We start from the raw sequence: 12049 nt of genomic DNA on the forward strand, positions 1-12049 counted from the left end.
GCTCCAGCGTGGCAGTAGGAAGCACAGGCCACTGGCTGCATAGAGGTGGGAGATCACCCTGCAGCCCCCGCACCTCTCTGCGACATGGACTTAGCAGTGAGACTGCACCCGAACCTGACACAGCACAAGAGCTGGGCCTGCCCCAGAAAGATACCGGGGGCTCTACCCCTCCGCACCATGCACACCAGGTATGGGTAGTCAGTCCACCAGGATGCAAGTGTGGAGAGGCTTAGCATGGGGGGATCCAGATGTGGGGTGAGAAGATTTTGGGTGGCGCAATCTGGGTGCATGTTGCTCAGTGCAGGCATCTGAGTGCAGAGGGAATCTGGATGCATAGGGGCTTGTTGGGGGGTGCCATTTGCAAGGGCAATGGGACTCTGTAGGGGAAGTTCAGGTGAAGGTGGTTGGGGCTCAGTGGGGGGGCATGGAGGCTGAGCTGAGGAATCTGGGTGCTGGGGGGGCTTAATGGGATGGGGGTCCAGGTGCAGACGGCTCAGTGAGGGGTGGTCTGGATCCAAGAGTGGGGTCCAGGTGCAGAGGGAGCTCAGCGGGGGGGGTTTGGTGCAGGGGGTTTGTTGGGAGAATCTAGGTGCATGGAGGCTCTGGATGTAGGGAGTGAGGCTCAGCAGGGTAGGGGTTCAGGTGGGGGTGAGGGAATGGGGGGGATTCAGATGTACAGGGGTTGGGCGGATGGGGGAGTAGCTCCTCCCATGGCTGAGGAGTGATGGAGGCAGGGAGGGGGAGGGTGCAGAGCCTCCTGCAGCCAGGGGAGGTTCCCAGCCACTCTTTGCAGGGAAGAGAAAGTCCTGTCTGCCCCCAACCCCAGCCCATCCAGGACTAGCAACTGAGCCCATTGCAGGGTAGGAGTCACTGGCCGGGCCATCCCCAGTGCCCCCCACTCCCCGTTGTGATTTACCCCTCCGCTGGCTACTCTGGGCACCCAAAACAATGTGCCTGTGTTGCTGGGGAGGGGCTCATGACCACTCTTGCAGCTCCCCTCTGCTTCCACATCAGAAAGTCATTTTTCTGTGGGGAAGCAAAGAAATCTGCAGGACATGAATTCTGCATGCACGCAGTCGTGCAGAATTCCCCCAGGAATATATTCTGCAGGTTGCTCCGAACAGATGCAGGGACCACGTCCATTGAACAGCCAGCAGGGTAGGGACTTAAATTTGGATCCATACTGGGAACACCTCAAAGTGGCATAGAGGAACTAGTCACCAAATGCAGAGCCAAGCCCAGGCTTCAGCTTCACACTTGCCCACTCACTCATTGAGAGGGTATTTGCATCCAAAGCACTAGCTCAAGCTTGTCTCTTTGCAACACCAGGCCTCAGATGCCATCAAGGTGGCCTTGGCTCCTTCATTCTTCCCATACTTCAGGTCTTAGACGGAGCTGAAACACTGTAACACACCATAACAGTACTCTTCCAAAAGCTTCCATCTTTTTCTCTAGAATTTCAGCTTCCATTTAGAAAAAAAATATCTCTAGCTTTTGTTGCAAAGAAAACCTCAAAAATGGCAAGCAGGTGTAACTGAAATGGAGATAAGTTTGCAGAGAGCCTGGAATAACATAGCTCTCCTAGGCATTAACTACCCCATTCATTTCAGTTAGGTGTTAATGCACATGCACAGTAATAATTTAAATTTTAATACTAATTTTTTCCCCAATTAAGAAGCCAAGCCCAAGGAATCCAGTAGAGTGCACAGGTATATTCAGACCCCACCAGGGGGAGCCAAGCTCAAGGAGTGCAGTAGAGCTCAGAGAACATGCACAATCATATGAAATTCTTCACAATCTACTGTTAGCAATGTCTCATTTTGACAACTCATATGAGCAGGGTTTAGGACTTGTCTACATGAACATTTAGTTCACGGCAAGCTGAGGTGTGAATCTACAACATACTAGCCTGCTGCTGACACACTAAGTGCACTCTGCTGATACTTTCAAAGAGGACTGCATCAAAGTATACCCTGTTAACGTACATCAGACGGGTGCATATGGACAGTTGGTCAGTGGCCTGCTACTGGGTGTAGATTCACAGCCCAGCTAGCCACAAACTAATTGGTCATGTAGACAAGCCTTTATTTTGTTGGTGGAGCTTTAAAAGATAGCACCACCTTTACCCCGTAATTCAACCCCTCAGACAGATAAATGGGAGACTGCATTGTTTTCTATGCAGTAGGGAGTGAGGAAAGGGGTATCTTTCAGATGAGCTCTTAAAACCCAGATCTTAGCTGTGTGAATATTAGAGATGATCCATCCAAATTCTCGTAAAGTCTTCTCTTCTCATAGGTGTTTTTACCAATATCTCAGGCCAAAATATTACCTTCCTGCCCCCTAGAGTTGACTTCAATATTTGACCAGTAGCTTGATGAACAGCTTTGGGATGAAAGTTATTATAGAATTGTAAAGTATTATTTTTTTTAATTTTTATTTATTTATAAAATCAACTGATGGGTTTTATATAACATGTAAATTTTATATGCCCTGACCCTTATTAAAAACCCTCCAAAATTCAAGGCAGTAAAAAGGCATTTATTCTGCCTCGTCACAATAACCTATTAAAGGAGATACAAATAGAGGGCTTAGTCCAGCAAAAAGCTACATATAAGTAAGCTCCTGCATCCATGTGGAACTCTTTGCTGCTTGAGGACCATAATTGTTGTGACAGACTTAATGCTGCAGTCAATAAATAAGATTTTCTGTAGTTTGGAATTACTTTTATTTATTTGTATTACAGTCATGTACACAGGCCTCAGTCAGGTTCAGGGCACCATTGTGCCAGGCATTCTGCACATATAGGCCTCATTCTTGCTGTGAACTCTGCATGGGCAGACCCTGGCAACTACACAGAGTTCATCAGGGCCATAATAAGAAATAGTCCCTGCAACCAAAAAATTTATAATTTTACATCTTGAGCTTGCAATAAGATCCATGCAGGCAGTTTCTTGTGTCCATGCAGAGCCCCATTGCCTTCATGATTTTGGTTAGTTACAAGTATCTGCTCATGCAAAACTCATTGAACAGCGTAGGTGTTAATCCTGCAAGTGCTTAGGCACTTATTTAATTTTACTCATGTGAGCAGTCCAATTGCTTTGATTGAGACTACTCACATTAGTGAAGTTAAACACGTGCCTAAATGTTTATAGATTTGGGACCTAAAGTACCAACTTTATAATGAAACCTGTGCAGGAGTGGCAAACCCTTCTGCCTGTGCAGAGAAATCAAAGGGGTGCTGCATAGTTGTAAGGATCTGCCTGCACAGATCTGATTACAAGGTCAGGGCCACAGTTTTTCATATTCTAGTAACTCAAAAACAGCTGAATTAATTTTGTACTACATTTCTAAAATAATTCTAAATCCAAGAGCTGAGAATCAAGCAGATAATATTTTCAGCCCAAAGAGATATTATAATTTGCAATGATGTGGGGCATCTGGTTTATGAAGTTTAGTTTTTTGGGCTTTCGTATTTAGTTTTAGGTAAATTATATTACCTGTTTAAGGATTAAATGTGATGTTAAAATATTGTTTTTCTCAAATTGTACAAAAATCACCTCCGATTAACTCTGAATTCCTGGCAATGAGTTCTCATTTAGCATGGGAGGACTGGACCTGGCACTGTTAGAGCACCATAATTTTCTACATTGCAAGACAAGTAAACATTGGGCACTTCCAGTTGACATTTTAGAAATTTACCATCACTCACCATTTTATCTTAACTATTGAAATATTTAGTGTGTTTTTTAAGTCCGAGTACCTGGAATTCTGTGATGATATGAAGAATCGCGGTTCTAATTTTTTTAAAAGCCTTCATGTTTGAAGAGAAATATTTGAAAACAGGACCCAAAGTGTTCCCTAAAAGGCTCAAAACATCTCTATTTGCTTTCTGGTTTTTGAGACCTTCGGGTGCACTGGGATTATATGTTCACGCTTTTTTATGCGACCAGGCAGGACAAAAACCTACTTCCAAAACAGAAAAGTTGGGGCTTTCAGCTAGCACGTGACGTTACTGCCTCCTGGAATTTGGCGGAAGGGGTGGAAACCACACCAAATATCCTGAGACTCCGACACAGCCTAAGTATCCTGAGAACGCTGATCTCCAAACTCGTGAGAAACAGATTTACCGAGGTCCATCAGAGCAACAGCAGCCTGGACATGCTGCTAACTGAGCATGCGCAATGTTAACGACCCCCCCCGCTTAAAGGCTCCGGCTAATTCTAATCTTGGTGGGGGTGGCTGGTGACGTCGGCATATTTGTGACATCACCGAGGCGTGTCATTATATAAGCCACGTCGGCGGGGGGCGCTGAGGAGGAGACTGAAGAAGGTTCTGGCAACTGTCGGAGCGCTCGGGAGAAGTAGCTGCGGCTCAGGTTCTGTGCGTCCCGCCCGGCATATTGTCTCGCCATGGCCCGTGAGTATCAACCTGAAGTGGCCCTGCCCTGTCGGGAACGGCTCTGCCGGCTCCGCGCGTTCGCTGGCCGCTGTCGGGCCTAGGTGATGGAGCGGCGGCGGCCAGCGAGCGCGCCCCCTACTCGCCGCCTCTGGGTCGGGCCCGGTACGTGCATGAGGGTGGCTGGTCCTGGTAATTCAGGCTCCAGGCGCCTCTTTCTCGCTCCGGAGCCTCCCCGCCGAGCTGTGAAGGCCCCGGGGCCCGTGAGCCCCGCAGGCTTCGTCAGAGCTGGCGCCATAGTGGCCCCACCCAGCGTCTGACTGCAGGAGCGGCCGGGCCCGCGGCCTCCTTTGGCCTCTAGGGTAAGCGGCGGTTGTGCGGGGCTCCCCCAGGAAGGGGCCTGGCGGGGGATTAACGGGGCGTCCGGGACTCGGGGATCTGTGGCGTTCGTAGTGCGACCTCGCGCCTTGATGGCTCCATTTTCCGCCACGTACAACTGGGTATTTCTGGAGCGAAACCTCGGTGGCTGTAAACAAGGGGTCTGTTCACAGCCGGGTCCCCAACGGTGTCCCTAAAGCCAGCCTTAAAAACATGGGCAACTCGGAGCACAGCAGCGTCTCCTGGGTAGTCTTTGCAGGGCTGTTTGTGATGAGCTGCTGATCAGTCAGGTCTGGCGCTCAACGTTCCATTGTTGGCTGTCAGGCTACAAATAAAATTCCCCCTAAATGGCCCCTGAGCATGTAATCGCGCCATACTTCTTACCACTGCCAGACTGTGCCCTCTTTTTTTACGTACATAACTAAAAAAAATCAAACGTACTGTAGCAGTACTATGAGGTGTTGCAGGAATCCATATTGCTCAAAGTCAGGGGTGTGTGTGTGGGGGGGCGGGGGGTACAATGTCACTTGACTATATTAATGGCAAAAAATTAACAGCGTTTGAAACGTCACAGTAGTAGTCAGACATTCATTACTACAGTTTTCTTAAACTCTAGAGCAACTTCTTCATTTCTCCTGGAAACAAGTTAATCTTCAGCATTACTGAAGTTGTCTGTTTTGTAGTTCAACTTGTGAGATGCTCTAAGTTGAGCTCAGAGTTTCTAAACATGCAGCTTAAATTCACTGTAGTGATCCAAGTTCAAGGAAGAATTGCATAATTAAGAACTAAACTTCCTCAGGCAAATGCCCTCCAGCCTGAAAGGAAAGTTGCAGGCTTATGCAATCAGAGACACAGCTGTCTCAGTCTACTTATGAAGAGGTACTGTATAGTATGCATAACTTGAGGTCAAAAAGAGGCATGGATGATGTGTTCTGTACTCCCGTCATCCTCAAATCAAAAGTACTTGCTAATACGTGACAATGGGCATTGGTACATTCCTCCTTATCTATTCTAAAATAGTAATTGAAGCGGCAGAGCAGGCCTGGAGATCTTTCTGCTATACTGAGCAGTCCTAACTTTCATTATATAGTGAACTTCCAGGTTTAGAGTCCTGGGACATGTAAAACTTTAAATACATGATCATCAGACTACATACCTAAACTTCGATTATTCTCATTGGAAATAATTTTGTCAGTTTGTACATGTGGTGAAATCAACATTTACTGACACCAATAAAAATCTGATCCTTCCAAGCTTACTTGTAACTTAGCCTGAACTGCTTATATTTGGCAGAACTTTTCCATGCCACATCTGCCTCAAACTGAAGTTCCTTGGAACACTTCAACAAAAAACATGTAGCTGTTTTTTCAGAGCAAGGTTAGGGAAAAAATGTTAAATTCTCTTCACTGTTAAATTTGTGAAGCTCTAGCACCTCCTTGCTTTACACCAGACTCGCTGTTTTGCCTTGCAGAATTTCTCTTGGATCCAAACTTGGGGAGGAAAACCTCCATGGGTAGTTTTAGCAATGCTTTTTACTGGTTTTGGTCTTAAGGTGCTAAATTACTGTTTGTGTACAAGAGTGGAGGTAAGGAAGTGGAAATTACAGCACATATATAAACTTGAATATTATGTAGGTGGGAACCAGCGTGAACTTGCCCGCCAGAAAAATCTGAAGAAAACCCAGGAGGTCCTCAAGGGGAAAAGGAAAGAGGATAGTTTGTCTGCGTCTCAGAGAAAACAAAGGTAAGCTCTAGTACACAGGTCTCAGAAAGGAGGGTGAGTGGTATTCTATAAGCTCTGCTCATGCAAATAAGCTGTACCTACTTGATACTAGTAGACTGTGATTATATTTTGAACATCTGCGCATATTTTAGGTTACTCAGACTTGGCTTCCCCTCAGTATTTCTTGATCTTGAATCTGTCTTGGGTGGATGGGTGGGCCTCAAATGCCCTTCTGGGTTCTACTGTAGTCCTTGGTTTTGACCCCTTGTTAGGAGGGAAGTGGCAGTACCTCCCCAGCCATTCACTTGAGGTGCCAAAACAAAAACTTTCAGATTGAGCAGTTCTTCATATTTTCCTTCCCTCTTACATGCTTTGAGGCTTTTTTTTTTTAAAGAGTGTAGTTCATGGAGAGTAAATCAGCATACCAGCTCAGTCGAAACCGTGGATACTTTTCTTATCTAAACAAGGAATTAGCCATTTCAGTCTGAAAAGCAGCTTAACCTAGTAGAGGAGAGATGTGTTCATCTATCTATAAATTGAGTATTGCCTCATTCACAGTGGGTCCACCTACCATTCATTTGAACTGAATACAAATGAAGGATTATAAGATAAAACTAACAGGAAGAAAAACACCGGGGGGGCCTTTTTGTGAAGTGCATATCAAAGGTTTGCTTGAGTATATTTGAGGGGACCGAAGGGATGCCCAGGGACCCTTCATTGGGGGAGTAAAAGGAGAGTGCTTTTGCTTCATGGGGAAAAAAGGGTCTTAACCAGGTTTGGCTGAAAATGCTGGACTACTTTGGGTGAGAGTTTCTAAAGAATAACTTACGCTTTCTAAAAACTAAATTTATTTTTATGGCTATCAAGCGATTAAAAAATTAACTGCAATTAATCATGCTGTAAAACAATAATAGAATACTATTTATAAATATTTTTGGATGTTTTGCACACTTTTCAAATATTTATTTCAATTACAACATAGAATACAAAGTGTGTAGTGCTCATTTTGTATTTTTTATTATAAATATTTGCACTGTAAAAAAGAGTGAATTGAAAAATACTTACTACAAGTCCTATAGTGCAGTCTCTTTATCATGAAAGTTGAACTTACAAATGTAGAATTATGTACAAAAAATAACTGCATTCAAAAACAAAACAATGTTAAACTTTAGAGCTTACAAGTCCACTCAGTCCTACTTCTTGTTCAGCCAGTTGCTCAGACAGACAAGTTTGGTTACATTTGCAGGAGATAATGTCTGCTTCTTGTTTAGTGTCACCAGAAAGTGAACAGGCATTCGCATGGCACTGTTGTAGCTAGCGTTGCAAGATATTTATGCGCCAGATGCGCTAAAAATTCATATGCCCCTTCATACTTCAACTACCACTCCAGAGGATGTGTCCATGCTGATGACTTGGTCTGCTCGATAACGACCCAAAGCAGTGCAGACCACCACATGTTCATTTTCATCATCTGAGTCAGATGCCATCGCAGAAGGCTGATTTTCTATTTTGGTGGTTCAGGTTCTGTAGTCTCCGCGTCAGAATGTTTCTCTTTTAAGACTTCTGAAAGCATGCTCCACACCCTGTCCCTCTCAGATTTTGGAAGGCACTTCAGATTCTTAAATCTTGGGTCGAGTGCTGTAGCTATCTTTAGAAATCTCACATTGGTACCTTCTTTACGTTTTGTCAAATCTGCTGTGAAAGTGTTCTTAAAATGAACAACATATGCTGGGTCATCACCCCAGACTGTTACAACATGAAATATATAGCCAAATGCGGGTAAAATAGAGCAGGGGACATAAAATTCTTCCAAGGAGTACAGTCACAAATTTAATTAACGCACAATTTTATTTTAACAAGCATCATCATCATGGAATCATGTCCTCCGGAATGGTGGCTGAAGCATGAAGGTGCATACGAATGTTTAGCATATCTGGCATGTAAACACCTTGCAATGCTGGCTACAAAAGTGCCATGTGTATGCCAGTTCTCACTTTCAGGTGACACTGTAAATAGGAAGCAGTATCTCCTGAAAATGGAAACAAACTTTTGTGTCTTAGCAATTGGCTTAACAAGAAGTAGGACTGAGTGGATTTGTAGACTCTTAAGTTTTACATTGTTTTGTTTTTTGAGTGCAGTTATGTAAGTTTTTTGGTTACATTTTTAAGTTACGCTTTCACGATAGATTTCACTATAGTACTTGTATGAGGTGAATTGACAAATTTATCATTTTTACAGTGCAAATATTTGTAATACACTTTCTATTCTGTGTTGTAATAGAAACCTATATTTGAAAATATAGAAGAACATTTAATAAACTTCAATTGGTATTCTATGTAACAGTGCAATTAATCGCAGTTAATTTTTTAATTGCATGAGTTAACTGCAATTAATCAACAGCCCAATTTTTTGTTCTTTGTTTCCAATACTCTTACTGCCACTTTACTATAGTCTTTGATAAACTTTTTCTTGTTTTACTGTAGCTATATCTAAGTGCTGTGGTGTTAAGCAAAGTGATGTTCCTGAGTTGAATCTTAGAAGTTAGTGTGTACTGTTCCTTTGAGAATAGCAGTCCCGGTAATTCTGTAAGTGTTCAGTGGATTAGGGGTTGGACGCTACAGGGAACATTCCCAAGTATTCAGGGACTGGGGTGTGCCTCTCTGTATCTGAACAGAGAGCAAGGTCTGCAGAGGCCTGGAAAATAGTGCTTGTGCTGCCAGGGGCTGTTGCCTTCAGGGAGATGATCTACAGCAGGCACAGACCAGACTATTTCATGCTAGTGGTGAGGTGCCTCACGCTCCTGAGAACCCCTGGGGAAGCATCACACTAAACACAATCTGTACTTAAAAACGAAGATCCAAGCAACAAATTAATTGTAAAGTCTGGTCACAACATGACTCAAGGCCACCACAGTGGTCTTGAATTATAAGACTTTAATATACTACCTTGTACTATAGAATTAACTATAAAGTGTGCAATCAGCCTTGATTTAAATAGCAACTGCCTCAAAATACACTTTCAAATTGAAATTGGTCCAGTAAATAGCTGTCTTCAGAGCCAGTCAAATTAGAGAGACATCCTCTTGACCTAAAGGTTACAGGTTGAAAGATGCTTTCCCTGTGTGTTACAACCAGGTAAAAAGCTGTCAGACTCCTGACTTTACTGAACATATGAGACAGGATTTATAACCTTTTTGTTGGGGCTTGATCTATATATAGCTCATTCACGTGACTGAGTATAATCTGTGGATTGGATTTTGGAATATCTATACCAAATAGCTTTGGTTTCCATTTTCTGCCAAGTATTGGCAAACTCAAAATTTGGTACCTCAAATGGGTTTAAATATTGGAGCTTGGATTCATCTACTGTATGCACTGTCTGCTGAAGTATCAGACTAGAACTTCAGTGCTACCTTGGAAATATCTATTCATCCAGGATGAATGTTGACAGGTACATAAAATATCAATAGTTCTTTCATGTAGTAAAATGCAGGCAAGTAGACTTGGTATCTGGGCTGGGCCTCTGCAGGGCTATCAATCTATTGTCCTGATCACTTTTAAGCTTAAATATTGATCCATTATATGCTGTTGCATGTGGTTTTGTTCCATTGGTTGAAAAGCAAGAATGGAAGTAACCTGTAGAAAGTAAGATGAAGCCTAATAGTAACAGTCAAGGAATATTTTCAGTAACTCACTATTTTTCTAACTAAATATCTGTCTTTTACAGAGACTCTGAAATCATGCAGCAAAAGCAGAAAGCAGCTAATGAGAAGAAGACTCTGCAGGCAGAAGCAAAATAGTGTGTGGCTGCATAAATAGCCTAAAATGTTACAGTACACCAAGTTATAGGGCCTAAAATATCACTTATTTGTAAAAGTGGCCTACCATTAAATGGCAAATGTTTATCTTATACTTGTAGACTTATTCAATTTGCACTTATTTAGAATTTTTGGTTCGTATAGGCTGAGTAAACCAAGACTTCATTAAGTTACCTAGAATACTTATTTCAAAAAAATTGCAAGCGCTCTTATAGGCATGCAAATAAGCCTAGTTTAAGTAATGGTAGCTATAGCTTAACTGCACCTTTCATTATTAACAATGTTGGCTTCACTGAATGGCTTGTGTGACTACACTATTAAAGCCACAGTTAGACCAGTTTACCTTCTTTGTGACCCTTAAAGTATAACAATCATTCACAGTGGAACACTAATTTAAAAGCCCAATACCTTTGTACAATGTATTCAAACTTGTAAAGGTCTGAACTGTAAATCTCATTTTAAATTATTTTTACAATAAAATGTCACATGAAGTATCGTTTAATCTGAAATGGGGTACAGTGGATAACCTTTTACTGGGCTTGAATTAAAAGAAATCTGCACTGTAAGACCAAGAAAATGAACTTTTCAAAACAGTAACTTTCAGAAGACTAAAATCTGGCATCACTTGTTCAATCTTGTCCTCTGGGAAAGATTATAGTATATTGGCTTGTAAACTTTTAGTTTAGCCTCACCAAGTTAAAACACTGTCTGGTTGGGAAGGGCGGCAACCTCATAACCACAGATCTATAGCCATAACTCCTTTACTTTTCTGAGCACCCTCAACTGAAAGTCCAGGAGAACTACTCCTGCTCAGAAAAATCTGAACACTAACTCTTTCATTAAAATGAGATTAGTTTAGAAAAATCATGGGAGGGCAATTAAAAAAATATTTAAACATGCATTTAACTGTCAATCCTCCATTTCTCTTTATATACATACAAAATGCTATGCACAATGAGGTAAATTGCCTTAGAGGGATTCCTTTCATAGGTAGGGCAGAGGCTGAGGGGGGCAGTGAACTGAGTGTAAGGTTAACTCTAGCGAACTAGCTTTTCTATGGAGTAGGAAAGGTGGGTTTCAAGGAGTTTAAAGCTAGTTTTACCCATATATACATGCCGGGGGGGGGTTCAAAATTATTCATTGTCATTCAGCTTTCACTGCTCCTTCTATATATGCCTCAAATTATGCAAACTCTAGTTTCCTTTTGATGCCTATGTAGTAGACTAATAAATAGAAAGTAGTCTGAACTACCAGTTAGCCTAATTCCAAGTCTTGCTCTCTAGACAATCTGCCAGATCTTCTATTAAGGATAACTATCAATTTAAATGAAGCACAAGCTTGTCTGAAAGTGCTAGATCTGAAGAAACTCCCTCTTCCCTGCATGAATATAAAGAAATGGCATGAGGAAGTTGCAGGCCCCAGTAACTTGTGGGGGGAAAGGGGGGAATTCTATGCCTCCACCTGATTGATAGAGTAATCTACACCTGTTCTACCACTGTTCTTACATCTCTTCTAGGAGGCAATAAAAGAGATCAATAATTGGCCAACAACTTGTGTTATCAAAGTAGTACAATAGTATCAACAAAAAGCTATAATCATGCCATCATCCTTGTACAGAGAAGTAGTGTTCCCTATGTTAATTCCAAAGTGCAAGAATGGTGTGTCATAAATATAAAGGGAAGGCTAACAACGTTTATGCATGCAGTAATATAAAATCCCTCTTAGAGGTACAGAATG

General features: G+C 42.5%; 1 protein-coding gene across 1 annotated transcript; it reads left to right on the forward strand.

The window, feature by feature from the left end:
• The first annotated feature begins 4269 nt into the window (after nt 1-4269).
• On the forward strand, nt 4270-10404 carry SERF1B (small EDRK-rich factor 1B). Its single transcript, XM_048849270.2, has 3 exons — nt 4270-4416; nt 6408-6516; nt 10222-10404. The coding sequence occupies exons 1-3, from the start codon at nt 4410-4412 to the stop codon at nt 10292-10294; spliced, it is 189 nt and encodes a 62-aa protein (XP_048705227.1). The 5' UTR covers nt 4270-4409; the 3' UTR covers nt 10295-10404.
• The last annotated feature ends 1645 nt before the right edge of the window (nt 10405-12049 follow it).

Source organism: Caretta caretta, chromosome 5 (genome assembly GCF_965140235.1).
Source record: "Caretta caretta isolate rCarCar2 chromosome 5, rCarCar1.hap1, whole genome shotgun sequence".
NCBI lineage: Eukaryota > Metazoa > Chordata > Testudines > Cheloniidae > Caretta > Caretta caretta.

Excerpts from the sequence above, each read along its gene's own strand:
- SERF1B (XM_048849270.2), top strand. Across the intron at positions 6,517-10,221 it reads GCGTCTCAGAGAAAACAAAG|AGACTCTGAAATCATGCAGC; the intron begins GTAAGCTCTAGT and ends TGTCTTTTACAG.